The 23,776-nt window shown below is 48.7% G+C and overlaps 3 protein-coding genes and 1 non-coding gene across 7 annotated transcripts; 2 read left to right on the forward strand and 2 right to left on the reverse strand.

Moving 5' to 3' along the window:
• Positions 1-432: 432 nt before the first annotated feature.
• Positions 433-9,501, forward strand: LOC123062624 (protein SRG1). 3 transcript variants are annotated; one of them, XM_044486235.1, is made up of 4 exons: positions 434-811; positions 912-1,156; positions 1,259-1,789; positions 9,267-9,501. In XM_044486235.1, the coding sequence occupies exons 1-4, from the start codon at positions 557-559 to the stop codon at positions 9,301-9,303; spliced, it is 1,068 nt and encodes a 355-aa protein (XP_044342170.1). In that variant the 5' UTR covers positions 434-556; the 3' UTR covers positions 9,304-9,501. The 3 variants fall into 3 exon arrangements, with proteins under 3 accessions (XP_044342152.1, XP_044342163.1, XP_044342170.1); XM_044486217.1 differs by having other exon boundaries at positions 433-811; positions 912-1,789; XM_044486228.1 differs by lacking the exon at positions 9,267-9,501 and having other exon boundaries at positions 433-811; positions 912-2,055.
• Positions 7,791-9,141, forward strand: LOC123062639 (S-norcoclaurine synthase 1). 2 transcript variants are annotated; one of them, XM_044486243.1, is made up of 3 exons: positions 7,809-8,279; positions 8,375-8,645; positions 8,736-9,141. In XM_044486243.1, exons 1-2 carry the CDS (start codon positions 8,028-8,030, stop codon positions 8,630-8,632), a joined length of 510 nt encoding a protein of 169 aa, XP_044342178.1. In that variant the 5' UTR covers positions 7,809-8,027; the 3' UTR covers positions 8,633-8,645; positions 8,736-9,141. The 2 variants fall into 2 exon arrangements, with proteins under 2 accessions (XP_044342187.1, XP_044342178.1); XM_044486252.1 differs by lacking the exon at positions 8,736-9,141 and having other exon boundaries at positions 7,791-8,279; positions 8,375-8,651.
• Positions 9,502-17,644: 8,143 nt separating the features above from the next.
• On the reverse strand, positions 17,645-17,716 carry TRNAD-GUC (transfer RNA aspartic acid (anticodon GUC)). Its single transcript has one exon. It is a non-coding gene; the product is annotated as a tRNA-Asp (tRNA).
• Positions 17,717-19,497: 1,781 nt separating this feature from the next.
• On the reverse strand, positions 19,498-23,659 carry LOC123062650 (TLC domain-containing protein 4). Its single transcript, XM_044486262.1, has 9 exons — positions 23,378-23,659; positions 22,498-22,658; positions 21,653-21,741; positions 21,438-21,573; positions 21,248-21,322; positions 20,998-21,119; positions 20,664-20,739; positions 19,969-20,028; positions 19,498-19,885 (listed from the first exon to the last, which is right to left on the reverse strand). The coding sequence occupies exons 2-9, from the start codon at positions 22,630-22,632 to the stop codon at positions 19,751-19,753; spliced, it is 828 nt and encodes a 275-aa protein (XP_044342197.1). The 5' UTR covers positions 22,633-22,658; positions 23,378-23,659; the 3' UTR covers positions 19,498-19,750.
• Positions 23,660-23,776: the final 117 nt, after the last annotated feature.

Below are 23,776 nucleotides of genomic sequence, written 5' to 3' on the forward strand. Positions count from 1 at the left end.
TCTGACAGCGTTGGATGGATGTGATCGTTTTTACAATCTGTTACACGGTTGCCATATACATATTCCTTAAAAAATTCCAGTGAGAATTTAAGGTTCACAGAGACAACGCATGCCAGAAAGCATGTTCATTTCTAACACCATACTACTCTATTTCCGCGAGCTACTGAAAGAATACCTTTATATTGAGTTAGCTCAGCCAAAATTCGTTTGAGTTAGCTCAACCAAAATCCATTTGCGTTAGATCAGCAAGTGACGTAACAAAAAAATAGATCAGCAAGTTGTTCCTAGTGTATATGCGCACATACATATACAATACATGTAGTATAATTTTGCCGTTGACATCACTGGCTCCATGTCCTATAGCCGCCACTGTTTTGGACCGTTGTATCACCTACTACTACACCAACCCACTCACAACAACAACAATGACATGCACATGCCCACCATCAAACCACCGGCAGCGATAAAAACTAGATTCCCGTCAGGGCGCACAACCCAACCAGCACAGTACCTAAAGTCCTGAGAGCAGGACAGAAGGACAGAAACCGGAGGACCGATGGAGATCGACGACGACGTCGTCGTCACCAGGGCCGAGATCACGGACGCCGCGGAGGCCACGTTCGCGGACTCCACCGTGATCCCCGACAGGTATGCCCGGCCGGACGAGGTCGGGGACGGGGTCGTCGTCGGCGGCGACGACGAGAGCCACGAGCTGCCGCTCGTTGACATGGCGAGGCTGCTCGACTCGGAGTCCTCGGAGGCGGAGACGGCCAAGCTTGGCTCCGCGTGTCGACACTGGGGCTTCTTCCAGGTCAGGCATCCTTAATACTACCCTTTTTCGTATAAGAGCGAATTTGCATTCGCATTATACTTCTCTGGGTATCCAATCTACACATTCTTCGGTTTTGCAGCTAACAAACCACGGAGTCGACGAATCGGTTGTGCAAGGCATGAAAGACAGCGCTATGCAGTTCTTCCGCTTGCCGCTGGAGAAGAAGAACGCACTGGCCGTCCACGCCGGCAGCTTGGGAGGGTTCGGGCACCACTTCACCGGATCATCCCGCAAGCTGGACTGGGCAGAGAGCCTCATCCTCGCCACGCAACAGAACGGGCAAACGAGCATGGACCTCTGGCCCGCCGACCCGCCAACATTTGGGTCATTTTTTCATTTAAACATTTGGGTCTTCTTTTCAAGCGTCACACGCCCATTACTGCTCTGTTTGCTTCGTCTCATTCGCCCGCCTGCTTATAACACCAGGGATGCGCTTGAGAAGTACTCGCTCGAGATGTCTGGCCTCACGAGGCGCCTCCTGGGGTTCATGGCGAGCGACCTCGGAGTGGAGCGGGAGGCGCTCGACGGGGCCTTCCGTGGCAAGACGCAGAGCGTCGCCATGCACCACTACCCTCCGTGCCGGCACCCGGACAAGGTGATAGGCATCACGCCGCACCATGACGGCCTCGGCCTGGCGCTCCTGCTGCACGTGGACGACACACCCGGCCTGCAGGTGAAGAGGGACGGCAGGTGGTTCCCGCTGGACCCGCTGCCGGGCGCCCTCGTCGTCAACGTCGGCGACATCCTCCAGGTCCTCACCAACGGCAAGTACAGGAGCGCCGAGCATAGGGTGTTGGTGGACGCCGAGAGAGGCCGGGCGACCGTGGTGATGTTCCAGGACGCGTCCGTCGCCGGGACGGTGAAGCCGCTCCCGGGGCTCGGCGAGGCAAGGTACAGGGAGATCGAGTACGGTGAGTATGTCAAGGGGAATTTCAGGGGGCTCGCTGAAGGGACCAGGTTCGTAGACAGCCTCGAGATCAATATAGCATAGGACGGTGGGCATCTTCGAGAGAAGAGATGCAGGGCCAGTTCTTTTCGCTAGTAATTCTTCAAAATATATGATTCTGGAAAACTGCTCACAGAATCGTCAGCTCACAGAATTGTCTGTCCAGTTTTTTATGCAATTCTAGCCTTGATTGTTCTATGAGTTGTTTGTTGAAATGTATGTAACGTCCTTAGATTGAAGTGAGTGATGAATGGGCAACACTCGGTTATTCCTGACAGTTTCATGTCTAATATGAACATGAAAACAAGATGCAAATCTCATTTAGATATATTATAACTACGCACTCTAGGAAGCTTCTCAGGCTATCAGACTACAAAGCCGTTCATTCTTCAGGTCTGATCATGCATGACCATCCGATTCACATAGAAGTTATGTCAAGCGCGTCGTAGGCTGAAACTCGCACGGATGTCCTTAAGGGCCGCTACTCCACCGACATTTTAGGAGGCCCGTGGTTGCATGTTCCTAGCGGGCCGCCCTCGGCTCAGCCCATTAGATAGATCACTCCATGCTCCTAAGGTCCTCCCTCCCGATCTCCCCTCTTTCTCCTGGGAGGTGAACATTGAACGTAACTGCGCCGCGGCCACGGCTGCTACAACCCTAATCATCCACCACAGATGTGATTCCCAAAGAAAAATCCAGCACACACGGCATGAGAAGCAGTGGGTACGAGGCGAGCGCTTCGTGCCTCACAGTCGCCGCTCTGGGGTTGCGCCTGGTCCGTGCGACTTGGGCAAGAGGGTCGCATCACGGGTCGATGCAAGGGTGCTGTGATGAGAGAAGCAATCTTCGCTGTAGATTGAAGTCGAGGCGCTACTGGACTTTAATGACGTGTGATGTGCGCCACTCGCAGGCGTCGTACATGGAGCAATTTCGATGGATAATTGCAGGTCAGTTACCATCTCGCAGAGGCCACAGTATTCTCCTCACGCCCTCACACAATGCGAGAAGTCGTGATTTCACTAGTGGTGCCCTTGAAGGCGGCAACTGAACTTTTACAAACAAGGTTGAGGCTCTCTCCACAACCAAATTGTAGGCTCCCAACAACACCATGAAGTTTCAACACAATGGAATATGGCTCCGACGTGATCTCAGCCGTCTAGGGTGCTCAAACACCCAAGAGTAACAAGATCCGCAAGGGATTAGTGGGGGAGTCAAATTTGTCTTGGTGGAAGTGTAGATCTAGGCCTTCTCAGGCAATCCCTAAAGAATCAACAAGTTTGATTGGCTAGGAAGAGAGATCGGGCGGAAATGAGCTTGTGAGCAACAATGAAGCTTGGGGGAGGAAGAGGTATCAACTTGGGGAAGATGACTCCCTTATATAGTGGGGGATGAAACACAACCGGTATGCACCCACAGCCCATGCACAAGCGGTAGTACCGCTCAGGGGAGCGGTACTTCCGCTGGCACGGAAGTTCTAGCCGCTGCATACAAATGACCAAGTCAGGGAGGCGGTAGTTCCGTCGGAGCGGTACTGCTGCTCCCACCAGCGGTACTTCCGCTTGGTGTTGAGAAGTAGCCAGAATCCGCGGTAGTAGAGGGAGGCAGGGCGGTAGTGCCGCCCTGGGCGGTAATACCGCTAGGAACTGCCGCTCTACTTCTGCCCCCGGGACAGACCAGTCCAGAACGCAACAAATAAGCGGTACTCCATGCGGCAGAAGCCAGCGGTAGTGCCGTCGGAGCGGTACTACCACGCCGAGGAGCGGTACTTCCACTTAGCATGAGAATGCCCAGTAAACCCGCGGTAGTAGGGTGGTAGTTAGGCCCGCAGTACCGCTGGAGCGGTACTACCGCGCTGAACTGCCGCTCTACTGCTGCTCATTTACAGAACATGAAGTAGGAGCCGCACTGCTTTGTGGTAGTACCGCTGGAGCGGTGCTACCGCTGAGCGGAGCGGTACTACCGCTTAAGCAGTTCTGAAAAGGTCCAAGCAAATAGGTGGGACAAGCTCAAGAGCTGGGAAAGAAAGAGGGTGCAAGGTGACAGTGTACGTGTTGATTCCACCCAAACCTTTCTGAAGCGGACCCCCTCTTAACAGTGCGGTGATCCTACGACTCAAGTCCACTGAAAATGAAACGCAAGAAAAACACCGTCTTCATAAACATTCCGAGGGGTTCGAATCGTCTTTGTGCCAAATGATAAATTATCTGAAATGCTCAATGGACACGATTAGTACGCAAAAGTATTGTCATCAATCATCAAAACCACTAAGGAAGAAATATGCCTTACCACTCTCTCTCCTCTCTTGTGCCTAAATTCTTCATGTGGTACAGTTCATCAGAGAAAGAAAATCCTTGTGTTTGCAACAATGCATATAGGTTCAGAAATGTTACATCTGAGCTGCATATCTTCCTATCCAAATTATGTTAAGCAACCAAGTGAATCCCAACATCCCGAACAACATCATTCAAACTACAATTGACGGCAAAGTTGAAAATTTCAAAGAAACTAACCCTAGCCCCCAATTTGAAATAGGCAGAAAGAAGAGACGAGAGGAACTTACAACACGCCACTAGCTCCACTGGTCCAGTGATCGCTACTGGTAGGGTTGGCCACCCAAATCTCTGCCAGCCTCGCTGAAAGTGCGTTATATCAACTAGAGGGGGGGTGAATAGACGATTTTTATGAAAGTCTTCAAAACGTGGAAGTTTCGAAGACAAACGATAGAAATAAACCTATTACCATGCAGCGGAAGGTAGACTACACTAGGCAAGCCATAGTCAAGTATTCAAGTGAGAGCACAATGACTAATAGCAGCAATGCAGTAAGGATCAGGTAGGAAGATATTATGAAGCCAAACAGAACACGCAGTCACTTAGTGAAGACAAAAGATAGTGCAATCATACAATGACTTCACAAGGAGTAACAGTAAGTAGAGGGACAGGAAGGATGAAACCAGTGACTCGTTGAAGACAATGATTTGTTGGATCAGTTCCAGTTGCTGTGACAACTGTACGTCTGGTTAGGGCGGCTAGGTATTTAAACCTGAGGACACACAGTCCTGAACACGCAGCTCAGGACACCCAGTCCTCACCGTATTCCCCTTGAGCTAAGGTCACACAGACCTCGCCCAATCACTCTGGTAAGTCTTCAAGGTAGACTCCCAAACCTTCACAGACTTCGTTCACCGGCGATCCACAATGTCTCTTGGATGCTCAGAACGCGATGCCTAACCGGCTGGAGGATGCACAGTCCTCAAGTGTAATAAATCTTCAGATCACACAGACACGAAGACTTAAGTGATGCCTAATTCTCTTTGGCTCTGGGTGGTTAGGGCTTTATCCTCGCAAGGAATTCTCTCTCAAAGGCTTCGAGGTGGGTTGCTCTCAAACGACAAAAGCCGTACACTAACTCTGAGCAGCCAACCGTTTATGGTTGTAGGGGGTGAGCTATTTATAGCCACTAGGCAACCCGACCTGATTTGTCCGAAATGACCCTGGGTCACTAAGGAACTGACACGTGTTCCAACGGTCAGATTTCAAACTCACACGACAACTTTACATGGGCTACAAGCAAAGCTGACTTGTCCGACTCTGGACAAGATTCGCTCTCATAGTCTTCACTCGAAGACATAGGTTTTGTTTAAGCATCACTCCAGTCATTCTGAATGGTTCTTTTGGACCCCACTTAACAGTACGGTGGTTCCTGTGACTCAACAAGGAAGAGGAAAAAGAGCTACGAAAGATCTAAGTCTTCGAGCTTCACAGGCTTCATGCGATGTCTTCTCTTGTCATAGTCTTCAATGTGAATATCTTCATATACCACCTTTGACATCAATGTCTTCATACATTTTTAGGGGTCATCTCTGATAAGAAAACCGAATCAATGAGGGACTTCTACCTGTGTTATCCTGCAATTCTCACAAACACGTTAGTCCCTCAACTAGGTTTGTCGTCAATACTCCAAAACCAGCTAGGGGTGGCACTAGATGCACTTACACTCGCCCTATCCTCCATGGACAGCGCCGCCTCCTCCAAATCCTCATCGTCGGTGCTGGAGTAATACGAACTAGAGCCGCCGCCGTCCAGACCTACCTGGTCATTGCTCCCGAGGCCAGGAAGGTCACCGTAGCCACCCACACCGTCACCGCCGCCGTGAGTCGCCGCCACCATCGCCAGAGAGCGAGGGGAAAGGGAGAAGGGAAACAAGAGCTAGGGTTCGTCCCGCTCGAACCAGTTCGGCCGAGCCAAAACGACCGAGACGGGTTCGTCCGAGTCAGCTGAGCAGCGCGCGCTGGTAGGCCACCATGTCACCTGACAGGTGAGGCCACTCGGTCAGATACACTGTCAATACGTGGTTAGATGGTTGGCAGGCCGTTTTGCAACACTTAGGCTGAGAGTTGGTACTGACTTGCAAAAAATTGACTAATGGTACCAATTAGTTACGACGTGCTGAAGTATGGTAGTTCCTTGTAATTAACTCTTCGTGGATAGTCTCCAGCGCAGGATGAGAAGGAAATCTAAATGGGTTTTGTTAATGGTCAGGCACATGTAATCAGTTGATTTTGCACGTTGGCACACTTAGAGTCTTTTTTTTTACATCAGCATAGTTGGGCCTAGGGATATCACAACCTCATTTAGGGCCTCCACAGTGGTTTAAAGTGTCCGCGTGGGTGTTCGGTTGGCTTTTTTAGGTGTGTTTTGTTTTTACCTCAAAAAAGGTGTGTTTTTGCTTTGTGTGCCTGTTGTTGTGTGTGTGTGTGCTTGCTCTCTCTGTGTGGGTTGTGATTGTGTGTTCTTGCTCTGTGTGTGTGCACTTTTTTTGCGGGGGAGTGTGTGCGCGCTTGTGTGTATATGTCTCTGTATGGAATAAATGGGGTAGTTCTACATTAACAACATGAAATGCAAATCCATTTTAAGATGACCCCGGCCCAACACTGTAGCTCCACCCCTGCCCTTTAGAAATGATGAATTGCCTCGGTTTCTGTCATAGGTAGGTGTTGTAATGGGTTGAGTTGTGTGCCCTAGCGAGAATCCAGTACTTAAGTTGTCCATGCTCGTTCGATGGCGGGCATGTGCACGACAATCATGTGGCCGTGCTTCTGTTCTGCTCCATTCTATTACATGTAATGTGCTTTCATATTTCTAGATCATTATATTTGTTGGAGAAACATTTTTAAGTATGCATATTGGTTCAATCACTTCATATCCATCGCCACTCATTTGGCCATCTTCATCTCATCTTGTCACTTCATGAGGTTCTAAGTTCTAACTACTTCATGAGCTATGTTGTACTGGACTCTGTGTGCAGACATTTTGGAGACGGTTGCTAGGGCTTTGTCCATTCGATTTGGCCGGCCACATGGCAATAAAATTTGTGATGCATAAGTGCGCCACGTAATCGCTATTGTCAATGCCTTTTGCCATGGGACCTTTTTTTCTAGTCCATTTACTTCTAACATGAACAATGGTGTTATTATATAAAGGAAAACCCACCATTCGTCTCCCTCGATGCATGCTTTCGCCTCGCTTTACAAAAAAAAAATGTATAAAGCGCAAACAAGATAAACAACTAAACGATACGAGGTAATGAGGAAGCCCTCTTACAAAGCAGAACTTGGGGTAACGGATAACAAATGCATGTGACTACGTTAATGACAGATAACGAATGAAGACCTGAACACAATGCCACGACACGCCCTAGTACACCTAACCTCTGCAACAACGCCCTAAGAGGGGGAACGGCGCGAAGTGTCACTGCTGCCTAGCCCGAAACTGACAAGCATCTTCATCCGGAACCTGGCACAGAGAAAAGAACCATAACGGCATTCTAAAAAAAAGTGACACCCACACGGAGCTTTCGTTTGATAGCTCACCCGTAACATCACGAAGCACCCAGGACAACCACGACAAAAGTTTTCAGATCCAAATCTGTGGGTCGTCACTGTCAATGACAGAGACCATGCCCACCGCCACAGTTGCCATGACTCAAAAGTCAAAACAATGTGGATTCGTTACCACAAAATGGTCCGACCGCTGTATCACTATACCTACCCACCCAAAACAACATTATTGAGATGCGCATGCCCACCATCGAACCATTGACAGTTTTTCTTGGATAAAATCTAGATTCTCAACAGGGCGCACAACTCACGACTCAGCACATACCTGAACGCAGCAGAGAAGGACCGGGGCGACTCAGCACTAATTCCTGGGAGGAGGAGGAGGAGGACGTACACGCACGGGAGGGTCGATGGAGATCGACGGCGACCTCCTCGTCACCAGGGCCGAGATCACGAACGCCGCGGCGGCCACGTTCGCGGACTCAACCGTGATTCCCGACAGGTACGCCCGGCCGGACGAGGTCGGGGACGGGGTCGTGGTGGGCGACGACGAGAGCCACGAGCTGCCGCTCGTAGACATGGCGAGGCTGCTCGACTCGGAGTCCTCGGAGGCGGAGACCGCCAAGCTTGGCTCTGCGTGTCGAGACTTGGGCTTCTTCCAGGTTAGGCATCCTTCATCCTTTTTCGTATATATAGAGGGAATCTGCATTTGCATTATCCTTTTTCTGTAACAAATCTACACATTCTTCGTTTGCAGCTAACAAACCATGGACTTGACGAATCGGTTGTGCAAGACATGAAGAATAACGCTATGCAGTTCTTCCGCTTGCCACTGGAGAAGAAGAACGCGGTGGGCATCCAGGCCGGCGGCTTGGGAGGGTTTGGGCACCACTTCACCGGACCATCCCGGGACAAGTTGGACTGGGCAGAGAGCCTGATACTCACGACGCAGGAGAACGAGCAAACGAACGTGGAGTTCTGGCCAGCCGATCCGCCAACATTTAGGCATTCCTAATACACTACTACTGGTATGACTTTCGTCCAAAGTCAAATAGTGCACATGCTTATCACTCTGCTTGCTTTAATTCGGAGGTCTTATTCGCCTGCTTATAACACAGGGATGCACTCGAAAAGTACTCGCTCCAGATGTCTGGTCTCACGAGGCGCCTGCTAGGGTTCATGGCGAGCGACCTCGGAGTGGAGCGGGAGGCGCTCGACAGGGCCTTCCGGGGCAAGAGGCAGACCGTGGCCATGCACCACTACCCTCCATGCCGGCACCCGGACAAGGTGATAGGCATCACGCCGCACCACGACGGCCTCGGCCTGGCGCTCCTGCTGCACGTGGACGACACCCCCGGCCTGCAGGTGAAGAGGGACGGCAGGTGGTTCCCGCTGGACCCGCTGCCGGGCGCCCTCGTCGTCAACGTCGGCGACATCCTCCAGGTCCTCACCAACGGCAAGTACAGGAGCGCCGAGCATAGGGTGTTGGTGGACGCCGAGAGAGGCCGGGCGACCGTGGTGATGTTCCAGGACGCGTCCGTCGCCGGGACGGTGAAGCCGCTCCCGGGGCTCGGCGAGGCAAGGTACAGGGAGATCGAGTACGGTGAGTATGTCAAGGGGAATTTCAGGGGGCTCGCTGAAGGGACCAGGTTCGTGGACAGCCTCGAGACCAATCGGTTTTGCTAATGGGTATTCTGTTGGCTTTGTTTTAGGTGTGTTTTGTTTGCCTCGGCGTGTGCGTGTGTGTGGGTTGTGAACTTGTGGTTGTGTGTTCTTGCCCTAATGCCCTGTGTGCGCGCGCGCGCGCGCGTATATGTCTCCGTATGGAATTCATTTCTGTAAGTGATCTGCTTGAATCATAATAATATTAAAGTTGCACTACTATATGCTTGTTTCTTGCATTTTTGGAATAGTGGAAGTTCTATAAAATCTGCTATAAATTTAGTCTATCATTTTCTTGATATTTTTATTTGTTTGTTCTTCTTTTAGGTAATACCGGTACACTCATTTCATTATAGTAATAAATGTCCTTTTATTTTTTTATGATGTCTTTGTTTATTTATGCTTAGTCAAAAAAGTTTGTCCGTTGGATTTTCTCTAATATTTGTGCATGTGACAGTGTATTCGATGTCCAAATCATGTGTCACACATTAGTTTTGCGTTAGGAACTTGTATGTAATTTATTTTGTAAGTGATCTAATTCAATCATAATAATTGTTGAAGTTGCACTACTCTTTGATTGTTATTGAAAAGGCTCAGGTAGAAGTTCTCCAAGGGTCACAGTCCCCTCCCGAGGCGCTCCCGCGGGCGCCCCTGGGAGGGAACCCTAGCGCCGCCGCCCCCGTCCCTCCGCCCCTTCCCCCCTCCCTCGCCGCCGCCGGTGGCGTCGCCGGCCAAAGGTCGCGTGGCGCAGGCGGCGGCAGGGCGGCTCTCTCCCTCGCGCGGGTGGCGGACGTCGCGGGGCGGCCTCCCCTACTCGGTGGCGTCGGGCGTCGGCTTGCCTCTGCTCCGGCTTCCCTCCTCTGCCTCGCTCCCTGGTGACCGGCCGGCGTCGCCTCCTCTCCTCCCCCCTCCTCGTGGGGCTCTGGAGGCCCGGGGGTGTGCTGGTGGCGGATCTGGAGCCCCCTGCCCAGATCCGGCGGGTGCTAGCGGTTGGCGGATGCAGGGGCGACCGGCGGCCCCTTCTAAGGTGGTGGTGGTGCAGCCGGGGTTCTTCCTCTCCGGCGGGGTGGCTGGGCACCGGCTGGACCTGGCCAGGGCGTGGATACGCAGGGGGGTGTGTGCATGCGGCCGGTCTCTTGCTGGATCCGGTCGGATCTGGCGTTGGGGGCCTGCCTGCGGCGCGTGGTATCGGTGGTGCGTGCCCGGCGGCTCCGGCGCTTGGAGCTCGCCAGGCGACGCGGGTAGGGTAGCGGCCGGGCATGGCCACTGCTTCGGCCGTGGGCCGCGGCGTGGGGAGGTCCGACGGTGGTACTCTCCCGGTGTCGTGGCGGCTTCACGGTGGTTGACGGATCTGCCCGCGGCGGCGGCCGGCTTCTCCCGCGTCGGCTCGTCTATGTTCGGGCCGTCTCGGCCTTCGCCCCATCTCCTCGTCGCCCGGGCTTTACTCCCATGAAAGGGCTGGTCCTCTCCTAGCTGCGGTCTATCGCTCATCTCGCGCCCGGTGCTGCAGGACCGAGCTCGTCTCGCGCACGATGCAGCAGGACTGAGCTCGCCTCGCGCACGGTGCAGCAGGACTGACCTCGTCCCCTTTTCGGTGCTGCAGGACCAAGCTCGCCTCGCGCACGGGGCAGCAGGACGGGCGGATGGATGCCAGTTCTGGCCGACCTATCGGGTCTCGGCGTTGGGGGTCGCCCAGGGGTGCGAAAGGTGGGACCTTTTCGCTCGTCTCTTTAGTTGGGATTGCGGCGGGTCTCGGGTGAGATGGTGTCAAGGTCTTGGATGCCGGGTGTAACACCCCGTATGTAACATGCCATATTTGTATTCCAACCCTTGCCATTTCCGGCATTAAGTTATGATATTTCCTCGTTGTCGGGTTTTTTTCTTCGTGTTGCTTTTGTCTTTGTCATGCATCTCATATCATGTCATCATGTGCATTGCATTTGCATACGTGTTCGTCTCATGCATCCAAGCTTTTTCCTCGTTGTCTGTTTTGCATTTCGGCGCTCCTATGTCCTCTGGTGTCCATTTATACCTCTTTTTGTGTGCGGGTATTAAACGTTCTCGGATTGGACCGAGACTTGCCAAGCGGCCTTGGTTTACTACCGGTAGAGCGCCTGTCAAGTTTCGTGCCATTTGGACTTCGTTTGATACTCCAACGGTTAACCGAGGGGTCGAGAAGACCTCGTGTGTGTTGCAGCCCAACACCTCTCCAAAGTGGCCCAAAACCCACCTTAACCTCCTCCATCATCTAGATCGTTCGATCACGATCGTGCGGCCGAAAACCGTGCTCAATTTGGAGCCCCCTAGCTCCTCCTACCTATAAATATAGCCTCTCCCCCGAAATTCCGGATCCCTACCTACCCTAACCCTAGCCCCCTTCCTCTCCGCGCGCCGGACAACGTCCGGGCCGCGCCGGACAACCGCACCGCCACCACTCCCGTCGCGCCACATGGCAGGCGTCCACATTGCCGCCGCTGGCCCGCCTGGGCCCGAGGGGAGCCCTCCCGGCGCGGCTCCCCCGCGTGCCGCCCGCACCTCCGCCCGAGACATCACGTCGCGCCTCGCCTCTCCTCTCCGCCGCGTCGCCGCCCAGCTCGCCGCGCCGCCACCCCGGTCCGCCCGGCGCCGCATCGTCGCCGGTGGTCGCCGCCCCGCGTCCGCCGCCGCCTCGGGTGACGCCCTCCTCGACGTCCGTGCCTCCGCCGCCATCGTCCTCGCCGGCGCCTACCACAACCCGGCCGGCCTCATTCTCTCCCTCGTCTCCGGCGAGCCCCTCCTCTCCGTCGTCCCCGACTCCGGCCACCTCCTCTCCGGCGACTCCCGCTCTGGCCAGCTACAGTGAACTCCGGCGAGGACCTCGGTTTCCATGCGATCCCGATCCAGATCTGGATCCAACCCTAGGGGTTGACTTTTTCCCTCTCTTCCAGTAATTTTGTGCATTTTCATCGCATCATAACTCTGCAACCGTGGCTCCGTTTTGGGCATGTAGCATATCATATTGTTCGTCTCGACGAGTACTTCATTTCATTCCATTGCACCATGTTCATTTGAGCTCATCTTGATGCCATAAATACTGTTGCAAGAGTGCTAGTTTCTGTTAGTTTCAGATTCATATCAGTAATTGGACATTTGTCATTTTTGCCATGATTGATGTGTGCCTCCTATGAACTTGAGCTCTACATGTGTTTTGAAGTATGTCATGCCATATTTACAAGGGTGTATGCCATGTATTTTTGTGATCTCTATGGTGACTAGCACAAGCATGCAAAGTAGCCCTAGTAATGTTGCTGATTTCAGTGACTTAGAAATATTCTAAGTCTTTTGTCCTGTCAATATTTTTATGCCATGTATTCATGTTGCTACCGAGTGATCCGTGTCTCTTTTGAGCATGATCTGTAAGGATGTTTTGTAGATATTGTTGTGCTATATCCATTCATGTCTTTGTTTGCAATTATGGAGCACCCTAACTTGAGTCAATCGAGCTCTACTTTGCTATAAAATGTTCCTGGCAGAATATTTACATGTTAAGCATTTTTGCTGAGCTTGTTGTAGTTGATCCATGCATGCTATGTTGTTGTTTTTGCCATGTTTAGCTTCTATGCCATGTCTACTTGTTGGGTGTATGCTTAGTTTGTCATGCAATGCCTTGTGGTGAGTGCATCGAGCTCATAAACATGCCTACTTAATATCTGTTTTGCCATGCTCCAGTTTTCTACTAAGTCTGAATCTGTTAACGATAATTGCTATGTTCACATGGATGTCATTGTATTTTCTGATCCCTTTTGGCTTATGGTCAGTAAAGGACTTTTGTTGTATGCTTTGAGTAGCTTCATGCCATGCCTTGCTTTGCCATGATATGATCCTGTAGCATGTTGTTATCTTGCTCTAAACATTGCTTCCGGATGTTAAATTCCTGGCATGTTGTTATTTTCACTAAGTCTGTAACTTGTAATCTTTTGCACTTTTGTCATGCTTGTTTGAACCTGCTATTGAGTGAATTAGACGTAGCTCAGTGTTCATTTTTTGTCAAGCATCTTGAGTGGATCTCTGCCATGTTTTTTGTTGCTATGTTAGAGTGCAGTAGCTTGTTGTTCTTGATGCATTTATATGGCCTCGTGCTATTAATCGCGGATCGGTGTCATATTTGTTTTGCTTGCCATTTGCAAACCGTGCATCCGATTCCGGTGATCTTTATATCGATTTCGACCGAAATCAACTCCTATTTCCAGTGGAACTCTTGGTTTTCCAAGTTGAGGCCAGGTTCTATCTTTCCTTTTCAAAACATGCATATGCATTGCATATCACATCCCGCATATCATGTCATGTTTTGCATCATGTTGTTTATGCATTGCACGTGGTTGATTGTGTCTCCCTTTGCTTGTGTTCTTGCTTGGGTAGAGCCGGGAGACGAGTACGTGATCGAGGAGCCCGTTGAGTACGTTTACGAGGATCAAGCTAACGTCAACTCGGAGAACCTTGCAGGCAAGATGACCATACCCTTGAAATCACTTCTATCTTTGCTTGCTAGATGCTCGCTATTTTACTATGCCTATGCTACGATACCTACCACTTGCTTATCATGCCTCCCATATTGCCATGTCAAACCTCTAACCCACCTTGTCCTAGCAAACCGTTGTTTGGCTATGTTACCGCTTTGCTCAGCCCTCTTATAGCGTTGCTAGTTGCAGGTGAAGATTGGAGTTTGTTCCTTGTTGGAACATGTATATTGTTGGGATATCATTATTATATCTTGTCTATCTTAATGCACCTATATACTTGGTAAAGGGTGGAAGGCTCGGCCTTATGCCTGGTGTTTTGTTCCACTCTTGCCGTCCTAGTTTCCGTCATACCGGTGTTATGTTCCTTGGTTTTGCGTTCCTTACACGGTTGGGTTATAATGGGAACCCCTTGACAGTTCGCCTTGAATAAAACTCTTCCATCAATGCCCAACATTGGTTTTACCATTCGCCACCTAGCCTTTTCCCTTGGGTTTCGCGGACTCAAGGGTCATCTTTATTTTAAACCCCCGGGCCAGTGCTTCTCTAAGTGTTGGTCCAACCTGAGCGATGTCCGGGGCTACCAGGGGCAACTCTGGGCTGGCCTACCCGATGTCTGGCTCATCCGATGTGCCCTGAGAACGAGATATGTGCAGCTCCTATCGGGATTTGTCGGCACATTCGGGTGGCTTTGCTGATTTAGTTTTACCATTGTCGAGATGTCTTGTAACCGGGATTCCGAGTCTGATCGAATTGTCTTGGGAGAAGGAATATCCTTCGTTGACCGTGAGAGCTTGTGATGGGCTAAGTTGGGACACCCCTGCAGGGATTTGATCTTTCGAAAACCGTGCCCGCAGTTATGGGCAGATGGGAATTTGTTAATGTCCGGTTGTAGATAACCTAAAGCTTAACTTAATTAAAATGAATCAACTGAGTGTGTGGCCATGATGGCCTCTTTTCGGCGGAGTCCGGGAAAAGAACACGGTCTCGTGTTATGCTTGACGCAGGCTGTTCTAGGATCACTTCTTGATCATAGTTCATCGACCGTGCCTTTGCCTTCTCTTCTCGTTCTCATTTGCGTATGTTAGCCACCATATATGCTAGTGCTTGCTGCAGCTCCACCTTATACTTTTACCCTTTCTATAGGCTTAAATAGTCTTGATCGCGAGAGTGTGAGATTGCTGAGTTCCCGTGACTCACAGATTACTTCCAAAACCAGATGCAGGGACCGATGATACCGCTCCAGGAGATTTGACTGAGCTCAAGTGGGAGTTCGATGAGGACTCAAGACTCAGGACGATACTACGTTTCTTTTCCAGACAATCAGTAGTGGTGCCCAGTTGGGGCGATCGGGGACTTTGTTGCATTTGGGGTTGTCTTTATTTTTGGTTCTGTAGTCGGACCTTGAGTGTATCTGGATGAATGTAATGATATTTATGTATTGTGTGACGTGGCGTGTGCAAGCCAACTATGTATCTCTTTTCCTTATTCATTACATGGGTTGTGTGAAGATTACCTCACTTGCGACAATGCTTACAATGCGGTTATGCCTCTAAGTCATGCTTCGACACATGGGAGATATAGCCGCATCGTGGGCGTCACACCGGGGGGCGGCCCTGGTGGTGGTGGCGCGGTGCTCTTGGGCAAGGCCCGTGCCTTGGTGCTGCCCGGTCATCATGGCCGTGTGGGCGGCGTGGTTGCCGGGATGTGGCGTTCGGTGGCGGTGAGTGTTGGCCGAGGTGAAAACCTGCTCTATCTTCGGATGGACCGGCGACGGCGGAGATCGTTCCCTTCTTGAAGGCGTCGCCGCGGCTCTCATTGCCCATCATGCGGCTCCAGGGGAAACTCTGATCCTTGGATCGGGCGGTGGTGGCGCTCCGGTGCCGTACCCTTTCTGAAGGCGCCGCCTTGGAGCACATGGTCCGTCATATGTAGCTTCATCTCTTCGTAGTGGTAGTGCTAGGGGTGGTGTTGCTGCGCTCAGCGCCTATGTATCCTGTCTTGGGTGTGTGTGTGTTGTGGTGGCGTGTATTTGTCCTGGGTGCTTGTTGTGATCGGTGCTTTATATATAAAGCGGGGTGAAAGCCTTTTTCGGTATGATTGTTATTGCATATTACGCAACAATGCAAGTTCTACAATATCAATTACAAAAAAAAAGCATTTACTTCCAGTTTTTTCCTTTATTTTCTTTCTTCTTTTAACGTAATACCAATGCACTTCATTCATGCTACCATCAGAAAATATTTGTTTTTTTATTATGTCTTCTTTATTCATGCTTAGTCGGTTTTTGGCCTTAAGATTTTTCCAATATTTGTGCATGTGACAACGAATTTGATGCTGCAATAGTGTGCCACTACTTAGTTTTGTCTTAGAAACTTAAAATGGAATTCACTTTTAAGTGATCTACATTAGTTATAATAATTACTGAAGTTGCACTAATATATGCTTGTTATTGCTTAAGTGGGGTTTCCCTGCTCCCAACTCCCAAAAATGATTTAGGGGCCTCGGCATAGCCTTGCTAGGGATGCTTTGGGGGAAAACGCCTAACTACCGCACAGAAGAGGCGATGGGATGTTGCATGGAGTCTACATATTCTGCTTAAATTGTGTGTGCAAAAACAAGAGGCGATGGCACGTTGCATGAAAAATAGCAGAACCAGTCACTTGGCAGTTTTGGTCAACTTTTGCTGCCCCTGCTGGAGTGGGGTTCCCCTGCCCCCAACTCCCTAAAACGGTCTAGGGGCATGTGCATACCCTTGTTTGCGATGCTCTTAGAGGGAAATGCCTAACTACCGCACACAAGAGGCGATGGGATATTGCAAGGAGCCTACATCTTCTGCTTGAATCGTGTGCCTGAAAGCAAGGGCCGATGTCACGTTGCATAATTTGAAATTTAGTGCATAATTTGAAGCCCTTTCAATCAGAAATCTAGAAACTTGTCAATCTAGAAAATTTGTATCATTTGAATCGACTATCCAATTTAAGATCCATTTGAACTATCATGGTATATGGTAGTTTGGTTCCAATATTCAAGGATACAATACGATTAAGTGATCCTAGAGTTATGAGGTGCAACTGCAACCATAGAATCTCGGAAGAAACATGCATGTCCATTATCCCTTAGGAGTGCCTACTCTGGTGCCGCACGACTCAAACCCCCTTAGACACCTGGGCTGATAATAAGGTTTAGGTGCATGTGTACTGTTTCTCTATCCTTTGGTTTTAGGTGCACCCTTTTTGTGGCAGCCAGTCGGTCCACGTCGGTTTGCATCTCAATGTTTGTGGCCTGATCTTGTAGAGATCGAGTGTTAAAAGCTAATGACTTGAGATCCTCCACCACCTTGCCCCGATGATACCTAGTCGCCATAAGAGTTTCAGTTGTTGGATTTTGGATGACAGTTTTGTATGTTACTTCATCTCCGATCTTGCTTGACGCATTTCATCTCGAGAGGGGCGGCCCCAAGCTTATTGAGATTTTTTTTTAATCTTGGCCTAGTCCCTCCTCGCCGACATGCCGACCATGCACATGAAGGGAAGGTTAGAGGTTGGGATTAAATCTGATACTTCTTTGGTCTTGGGGTGTATCCACGAGAATGTGGCCCCGAAGCCACAAACCAACGAGAGCTATCTATGGTGACGTAATTACGACATGTTTGCCTACAGTTTTGGTGAGAGTTTTGACTTTTGATGAGGCACAAAGTAGGAACTTGCACAAACGATTTTACTTTCAATGCCGACTGTACAATGTTTTGTACGAGGGACCATTATTCGATTCTTCAGGACTGATTGATGTCTTGGCGCTGAATAGAGCCACGGCGGTCGAAGAAAAGAAGAGCACCGCAGAGGACGGAGAAAAACGAAAAAAACATGCGCCGTTGCCGGGGATCGAACCCGGGTCACCCGCGTGACAGGCGGGAATACTTACCACTATACTACAACGACTTGCTTGTGCTTAAACCGAATATAGAAGCTTACTTAATGCTAATAACTGGTTGCTTCAGGCCTGACGAAGCAGCCAGGCACGCTGGCTCTGTTCTTGCCTTCTATATTCCGCCACACACAAAGCCTCCTTATTTTTCATCACTGCAAAAAAGAAAAAAGTCACCTTCCTTTTTTCATGCGTCGCAGAAGCAGTAGCAGCACCGCATTCCACGTGATATGTCGCTTCTTCGTCATGATTCATGAACGGACGCCCCCACTGGAAGCCATCTTTCTCGCACGCCAGGTCCAGGGACCTTCTCCATTCGCATCATCAACTCCCCGACTGGAGACACTTCCCTTTCTCGTACGCCAGGGGCCCGTGCTCCACCACCGTAATAATAACCCTACTCCTGCACCGACGCAGGGACCGAGCACCACGACTTGTCGGGGCTATGGACGCCCACCGTCCACGCACAGCTTTGCCAGACTCGATCTTGGGATGTGGAGAAGAAGGCTGGAGCTGGCCTAGAGATGCAATGCTCACCGCCACACTCCAAGCGCATAATGCAGTAAAGCCTTCAAGGTAGAGGGGGCACTTTTTTTCTTTAATCATGGTAACGCAACAAACAGTAGAAATAATTAAAATTACATCCGGATCCGTAGACCATCTAGCGATCCCAAGGCGCGCCGCTGTCATTGCCCCTCCCTCGCCGGAGCCGGACAAGCCTTGTTGTAGTAGAAAGTTGGAAAGTCGTCGTGCTAAGACCCCATAGAACCAGAACAGCAACCGCCGCCGATGAAGAGTGTAGACAACAAGGAGAGGGAGCACTTTTCTAGGCATCTCATTAGCTGGTACTTCAACTTGGAGGGGTATTGGTGTTTTGACTCACTTACAAACACCCTTCACCCAATCTTCCCTTCTTTGTGTGTGGGAAATAACTTGTATATTACTCATGTAGCATAGCTACTATCAGAATTACAAAGTTCAACAAAAAAAAATTTGGGCCAGAAGCAAGCCACACAACCGTTCGACCACTACCTCTACCATGACTAGCAAGATCACTATTCAGTCGAACATGAGTTGTTGTGCCATGAGCAATTTGATATCATGCACAAATAAGCCAAAGCTTTGATATATCCACACCTTCTTTCCTCTGAAGATTAACAGCTTAGGACAGTCGGTCTCGAAATGTATTGGGAGTTGGCTCCATTCCAAGGCCAGAGACGGCCCTTCCTTGATCGAAGATAACTCAGCTTCCAGGGCAAACGAGCAGTGTTGAAGGCATCTGCATGATGAAAGATAACTACCACTCCCAGCAAATCCTGTAGGCTGGACAAAGGAACCGTCCGTATTTAACTGAACCCATCCGGCTTCAGGAACCCGCCACGACAAAACCTGAATTTCAGCTATCCTTAACTGCAGGGGCAAGAGGGTATTCAGCAACCACTGATTTGCCTTTGATGGGGTCTGCCTTCTTTGAGACAAGGCAATGCTAGTCCAACTTGCTGAGCGTGCTCGAAATTTGCTTATATTTGGCCTCCAGCCCTTCTTTCTTTTCTTCATCCTTTCCATTTTGGAACCCACAAATGATCCTCAAAGCATTGCCAAACCTAATAGCAGGCTGCGCCGAGTTTTCACGAATTCTAATTCAATTGCGTGGGAGCTAAAGAGGAAATATCCTTAAGGTGACCGTATTTTCGTTTCAAAGGCAGACTCCCTAGAGGGATCTCCAGAACTATGGAAAATGACAAAAATATATGCGGCTGAAACACAGAAAACAATTCACTCAAAGACAGGCTCAGAGATAAAAGCATATATACACAACTAAAAGATTTATTAACATGCAAATAGGTAAATGCAGCCGTAACCAAACATATATACAAATCGAGCATCTAGGAAAGGCTGGGTAGTCAAACACCGAAACGTGGCAGCCGAGCTGAAATCACCGATATGAGCTACGGTCGTGACTACTACTCAGAAGCTATAAGCAGATGTAACCAAATCTACAGATGATCGGGCGGTAGTTGTACGTTAAATCATGAATACTCATTCCACTACTCAGCATGCCTCTTGGCCATCGTCTTCTTGAGACCTTTTAGGATCTTGGAGAACCAAAGCACATTCATCACGAAGATTATGCAAGGCGCAATAAGTACCAGAAAATAGCCGAAGGTGTTCATCTTCTTAATCTGTCATCGATGAACAAGTATAAATCAGAATTATGTGTGCGGTAGCTGTGGTGTATAGTGACCTCGAATGAACCGTAGTGTACCTGATCATAATGTACAAACATGTGATAGAACAAGTACATGAACAGAATTATCCTTGCAACCTGCATGAAGGCATTTGTTTCGAGATTAGGAACCAATTGGTTGTAATAAAAATACATCATATTTGTTTTTTAGACCATACGCATCATAATACTGATTTAGCAAACAGATTTGAGTAAATCTGAGTACTATTAGTGGTCACGTTATGGCTGTAAATTTGATAATTTTATCTCAAGTCCCTCAGGAGTTACAAAGGCCACGTTTGTCCTTACAAACAATCCAATACTTAAATGACCTAACAAAACTTATGTGATGTATGCTACCAATTTGAAAGGTGAAATTAAGATCCAACGGATAATTATTCCCTTTGTGGTGTGCAACAACAAATTTCAGTTTCTAGTGTAGGACAAACAGGCTTATGTATCAGTAATATATCCTCGAAGCAAGCCACTTGTCGATTCAAAGTAGTCAACAGTCAACACAACTACACCGATTTGAAGGCTGGGACACGTTGTGAATCAGAAAATTGTAAGATTACTGCAGTCAACAATCTTGGATGTGGTTATACAAGTTCAATGTTTTTTTAAACATGTATACGCTGTGTCATTTTATAAGTGAATAGTGTCTTGTTCTTACCAGCCAAGTAAGAACCATTGCAAATTAGTGTCGTTTATAAGCAGATAGTGGTTGTGCTTACCAGCCAAGTAACAACCATTGCAACTCCGTTAACAAGGTAAGCTTTGGAGTTCGTCATTCCAGCAACATCAAGGAACCTTGATGGGACCAAGAGATATAATATCAGTTTAGGCAGATTGAAGTATGGCAATATATAAACAACAATTGTGAACTTGTTCACATATACTCCCTCCGTTCCCAAATATTTGTCTTTCTAGAGATTTCAACAAGTGACTACATACGGAGCAAAATGAGTGAATCTACAGTCTAAAATATGTCTACATGCATCCGTATGTTGTGTCCATTTGAAATGCCTAGAAAGACAAGTATTTGGGAACGGAGGGAGTACAAGTTACCATCTTAGATTGATTCCTGGTGTAGTAGTCTCAGTGATGAGACCCATGTATATGTATACATGTGCTTCCCCAGAAAGCATAGCGTACATTGTAGACATAAGTGAAAGCATGTGGTGGATAACCTAAAAGTAACAATAAAGACAGAAAGGCAGTTTAGAAGAGTCGAATGAGAGTAGCCGGCAAAGGTTAGTCGGTTAGAACGTGGAACAGGAGGAGAAGGGGAAGGCATGACAAAAGCATATTTACTTACATACTCCATTCCACCAAGGGCAGGGTAAAGCCAATATATCATGGCAATGTCTGTAATGAAATACCCAATAGAGACCTGGCAAACATGAGATTCAGCTCAGAACGAGGCAATGGAAAGATAGAGATGTTAAACAAGAAGCTTGTGGTGCATTCTCTCAAGAAAATAAAATGAAGTAATAGCATACACATACCCCTAATGTAAAACTGGAGAGGCTTGAACTTCTAACTGTTACTGGTCCATCCAGCTGGTCAGAAAACATGCCCGAGAAGAACACTAGGTATACTGACATAACTGTAATGAATATTGCATGGACAGTGGACATGCCCCTAGTAGAAGATAAAAAGTCATAAATATTATGTATACCAAAGGAGGGAGTTGGATACTAAGTTGTAAAATTAATCTCACCTGTTGTTCCATTCGATCTTCTGCATATCGTTAAGAGAAGCATAACCTTTGAAGTTAAATGAACTGATAATGCGCGTGAAATCGTAGGCCTGAGCCAGCAAACACAAATAATGTTATGTGATAGTCAAGAAACTTTAACAATGATTGAAGTTCAGGTATGATAGATGCATTTACGAAGTTCCATTGAGAATTAAGATTCACAGAGACAACACATGCTACAAATAATGTTCATTGCTAGCATCACACTACCCTATTGCAGCGAGCTACTAAACAAAATTCATTTGTGTTAGCTCAACCAAAAATACGGCTGAGTTAGCTCAACCAAAATACGTTTGAGTTAGCTCAACCAAAATAAGTTTGAGTTAGCTCAACCAAAATCTGCTTGCGTTAGCTTAACCATAACATGGTGGGGCTTTGGGCTGTATCGCATTTGACCTTAGCTTATAAAGTCATAATGAATACTGAACTGAGGTGGAACAAATAAAATATATCTACAAATAAATACCAAACCTTAATAAGCAAATATGTACTGCTAAGCAAAATTTCTTTGCTCAACTGGCGCCTGATCTACACTCTCATCAGTGTAATCATGGTTTGGAAGGGCGAATAAAATCAATACAAATTGACATGTTAAAGAAAAAAAACTCAAAATATAATGAGAACATCTTCTAATTAATAGATTAAAGTTAAGCGCCCACATGAAACTCAGTAAGTCAAACTACATGAGCATGAAAAGAAGTTTAACACATTTTTTGCCCAATCAACATGCTACACAAAAAGGTTATTGCACGGTTACTAGTAGAGTTGTCACAAGGCTTAAAAAGAACAAGGGTGAATGACATTACCAATTTGCACATCAGGATCCCCCCGAGCACAGCAGCGTATGGAGCATACGAGTCTGCCAGCAAGTAGTCCCTAACAAGAACCTCTTTGTACTTGTAGGCTTTAAATGCCATGGCTGGAGCCGCAGGCACATCCATATCGAGATTTCTGGCCACTCAACAGCCTAATGAAGAAACCAGACAGAGACATGTAAAGTACCAACAAGTTAGGAATTGACGATGCGCAAGCATGAAAAAACTCAATAGGATCAATGAGCATTTTAGGGTATCTACACTACTTATAGTGGTCGGTCCAATTATCTCCAGCCAGGTACAGCAAACAACCTTCCATCAAATGGGTAACGGATCAACGAATTCAGGAGACAAATCGCTATCAGAGAAGACATGTTCTGTTTCTATTCTACCAGATAAAAAGTAGTAGTCCTATTAGAGAAGACGAAAAGTGGGACTAAACGCCAGCATTCAGCCCTGTCCCATGCAACCGATGGTAATAAAAGTGAAATTCCGTTGCAATCAGGGTAAAACTAGGCTTGAACTGATAGAAAGTAGGTACAGTATCCATCCATCCAGAACGGTAACAATCAGCAGACGCACTGCCCGTGGACTGTGTGTGAGGTAGCCAAGCCAACGCGTGCCCAAACTACAACCAAGATCAGGCGCAGCAACATCTGTACCATCGACCCCCAGCATACCAGAGGTTAAAAAAAAAGAGGTTTAACCGAGCTCCCTAAATCCCCGCGGGAAACCGCCGCCAGGACCGGGTCTACCCTCTCCCAATCTCCGCGGATTGGACGACGTCCAAGCTTGCAGCCCTCCAAGCACGCGAGCAGAGCAAGCTGAAGCGCGGAAGGAGCGGGGCAGGGGGGAGGGAGGGGAAGCTCACCTGAGGGGAGCGGAGGAGCTTGCGGTCGCCGAGAAGGCTGCCTGGCTGGGGTTGGGGTGTTGGCCGGAGGGGAAGCGATGGTGGTATTCCGTCCTCTTGCTTGTGTCCCGGTTCTTGCTTGGCTATTGGAGGGGAGGGGAAGGGTGGGGTGGGGTGGGGTGGGAGCGAGGAGAAAGCGCTGGACTGGATGGAAGGAGGAATCCGCAGACGAGACGATGCCCACGGGCCACGGCGGGCGAGAGAAAATTCCGGGACAAGGATTTCGCTCCACGGCAGCAGGAGCATTATTGCGACGCGGCCGGAGCAATAAATAATGCAAAGTGCTGTCGCGGCCGGAGAAATTTTATTAATATTAATTAATTAAATACATAATAAACCAATAAATAAAGCAGATGATAG

This window comes from Triticum aestivum, chromosome 1A (assembly GCF_018294505.1).
Source record: "Triticum aestivum cultivar Chinese Spring chromosome 1A, IWGSC CS RefSeq v2.1, whole genome shotgun sequence".
Classification (NCBI taxonomy): Eukaryota; Viridiplantae; Streptophyta; class Magnoliopsida; order Poales; family Poaceae; genus Triticum; species Triticum aestivum.

What these genes read in the sequence shown, in the direction of transcription:
- LOC123062624 (XM_044486217.1), top strand. Translation starts at nt 557, where the DNA reads ATGGAGATCGACGACGACGTCGTCGTCACCAGGGCCGAGATCACGGAC. An exon ending in GACACTGGGGCTTCTTCCAG is followed by an intron (nt 812 to 911) that starts GTCAGGCATCCT and finishes TCGGTTTTGCAG; the next exon opens with CTAACAAACCACGGAGTCGA. An exon ending in GGGCTCGCTGAAGGGACCAG is followed by an intron (nt 1,790 to 9,266) that starts GTTCGTAGACAG and finishes TGAAGGGACCAG; the next exon opens with GTTCGTGGACAGCCTCGAGA.
- LOC123062639 (XM_044486252.1), top strand. Translation starts at nt 8,028, where the DNA reads ATGGAGATCGACGGCGACCTCCTCGTCACCAGGGCCGAGATCACGAAC. An exon ending in GAGACTTGGGCTTCTTCCAG is followed by an intron (nt 8,280 to 8,374) that starts GTTAGGCATCCT and finishes CTTCGTTTGCAG; the next exon opens with CTAACAAACCATGGACTTGA.
- LOC123062650 (XM_044486262.1), bottom strand. Translation starts at nt 22,632, where the DNA reads ATGGATGTGCCTGCGGCTCCAGCCATGGCATTTAAAGCCTACAAGTAC. An exon ending in GGATCCTGATGTGCAAATTG is followed by an intron (nt 21,742 to 22,497) that starts GTAATGTCATTC and finishes TTGCTGGCTCAG; the next exon opens with GCCTACGATTTCACGCGCAT. An exon ending in CAATGGTTGTTACTTGGCTG is followed by an intron (nt 20,029 to 20,663) that starts GTAAGCACAACC and finishes GCCTTCATGCAG; the next exon opens with GTTGCAAGGATAATTCTGTT.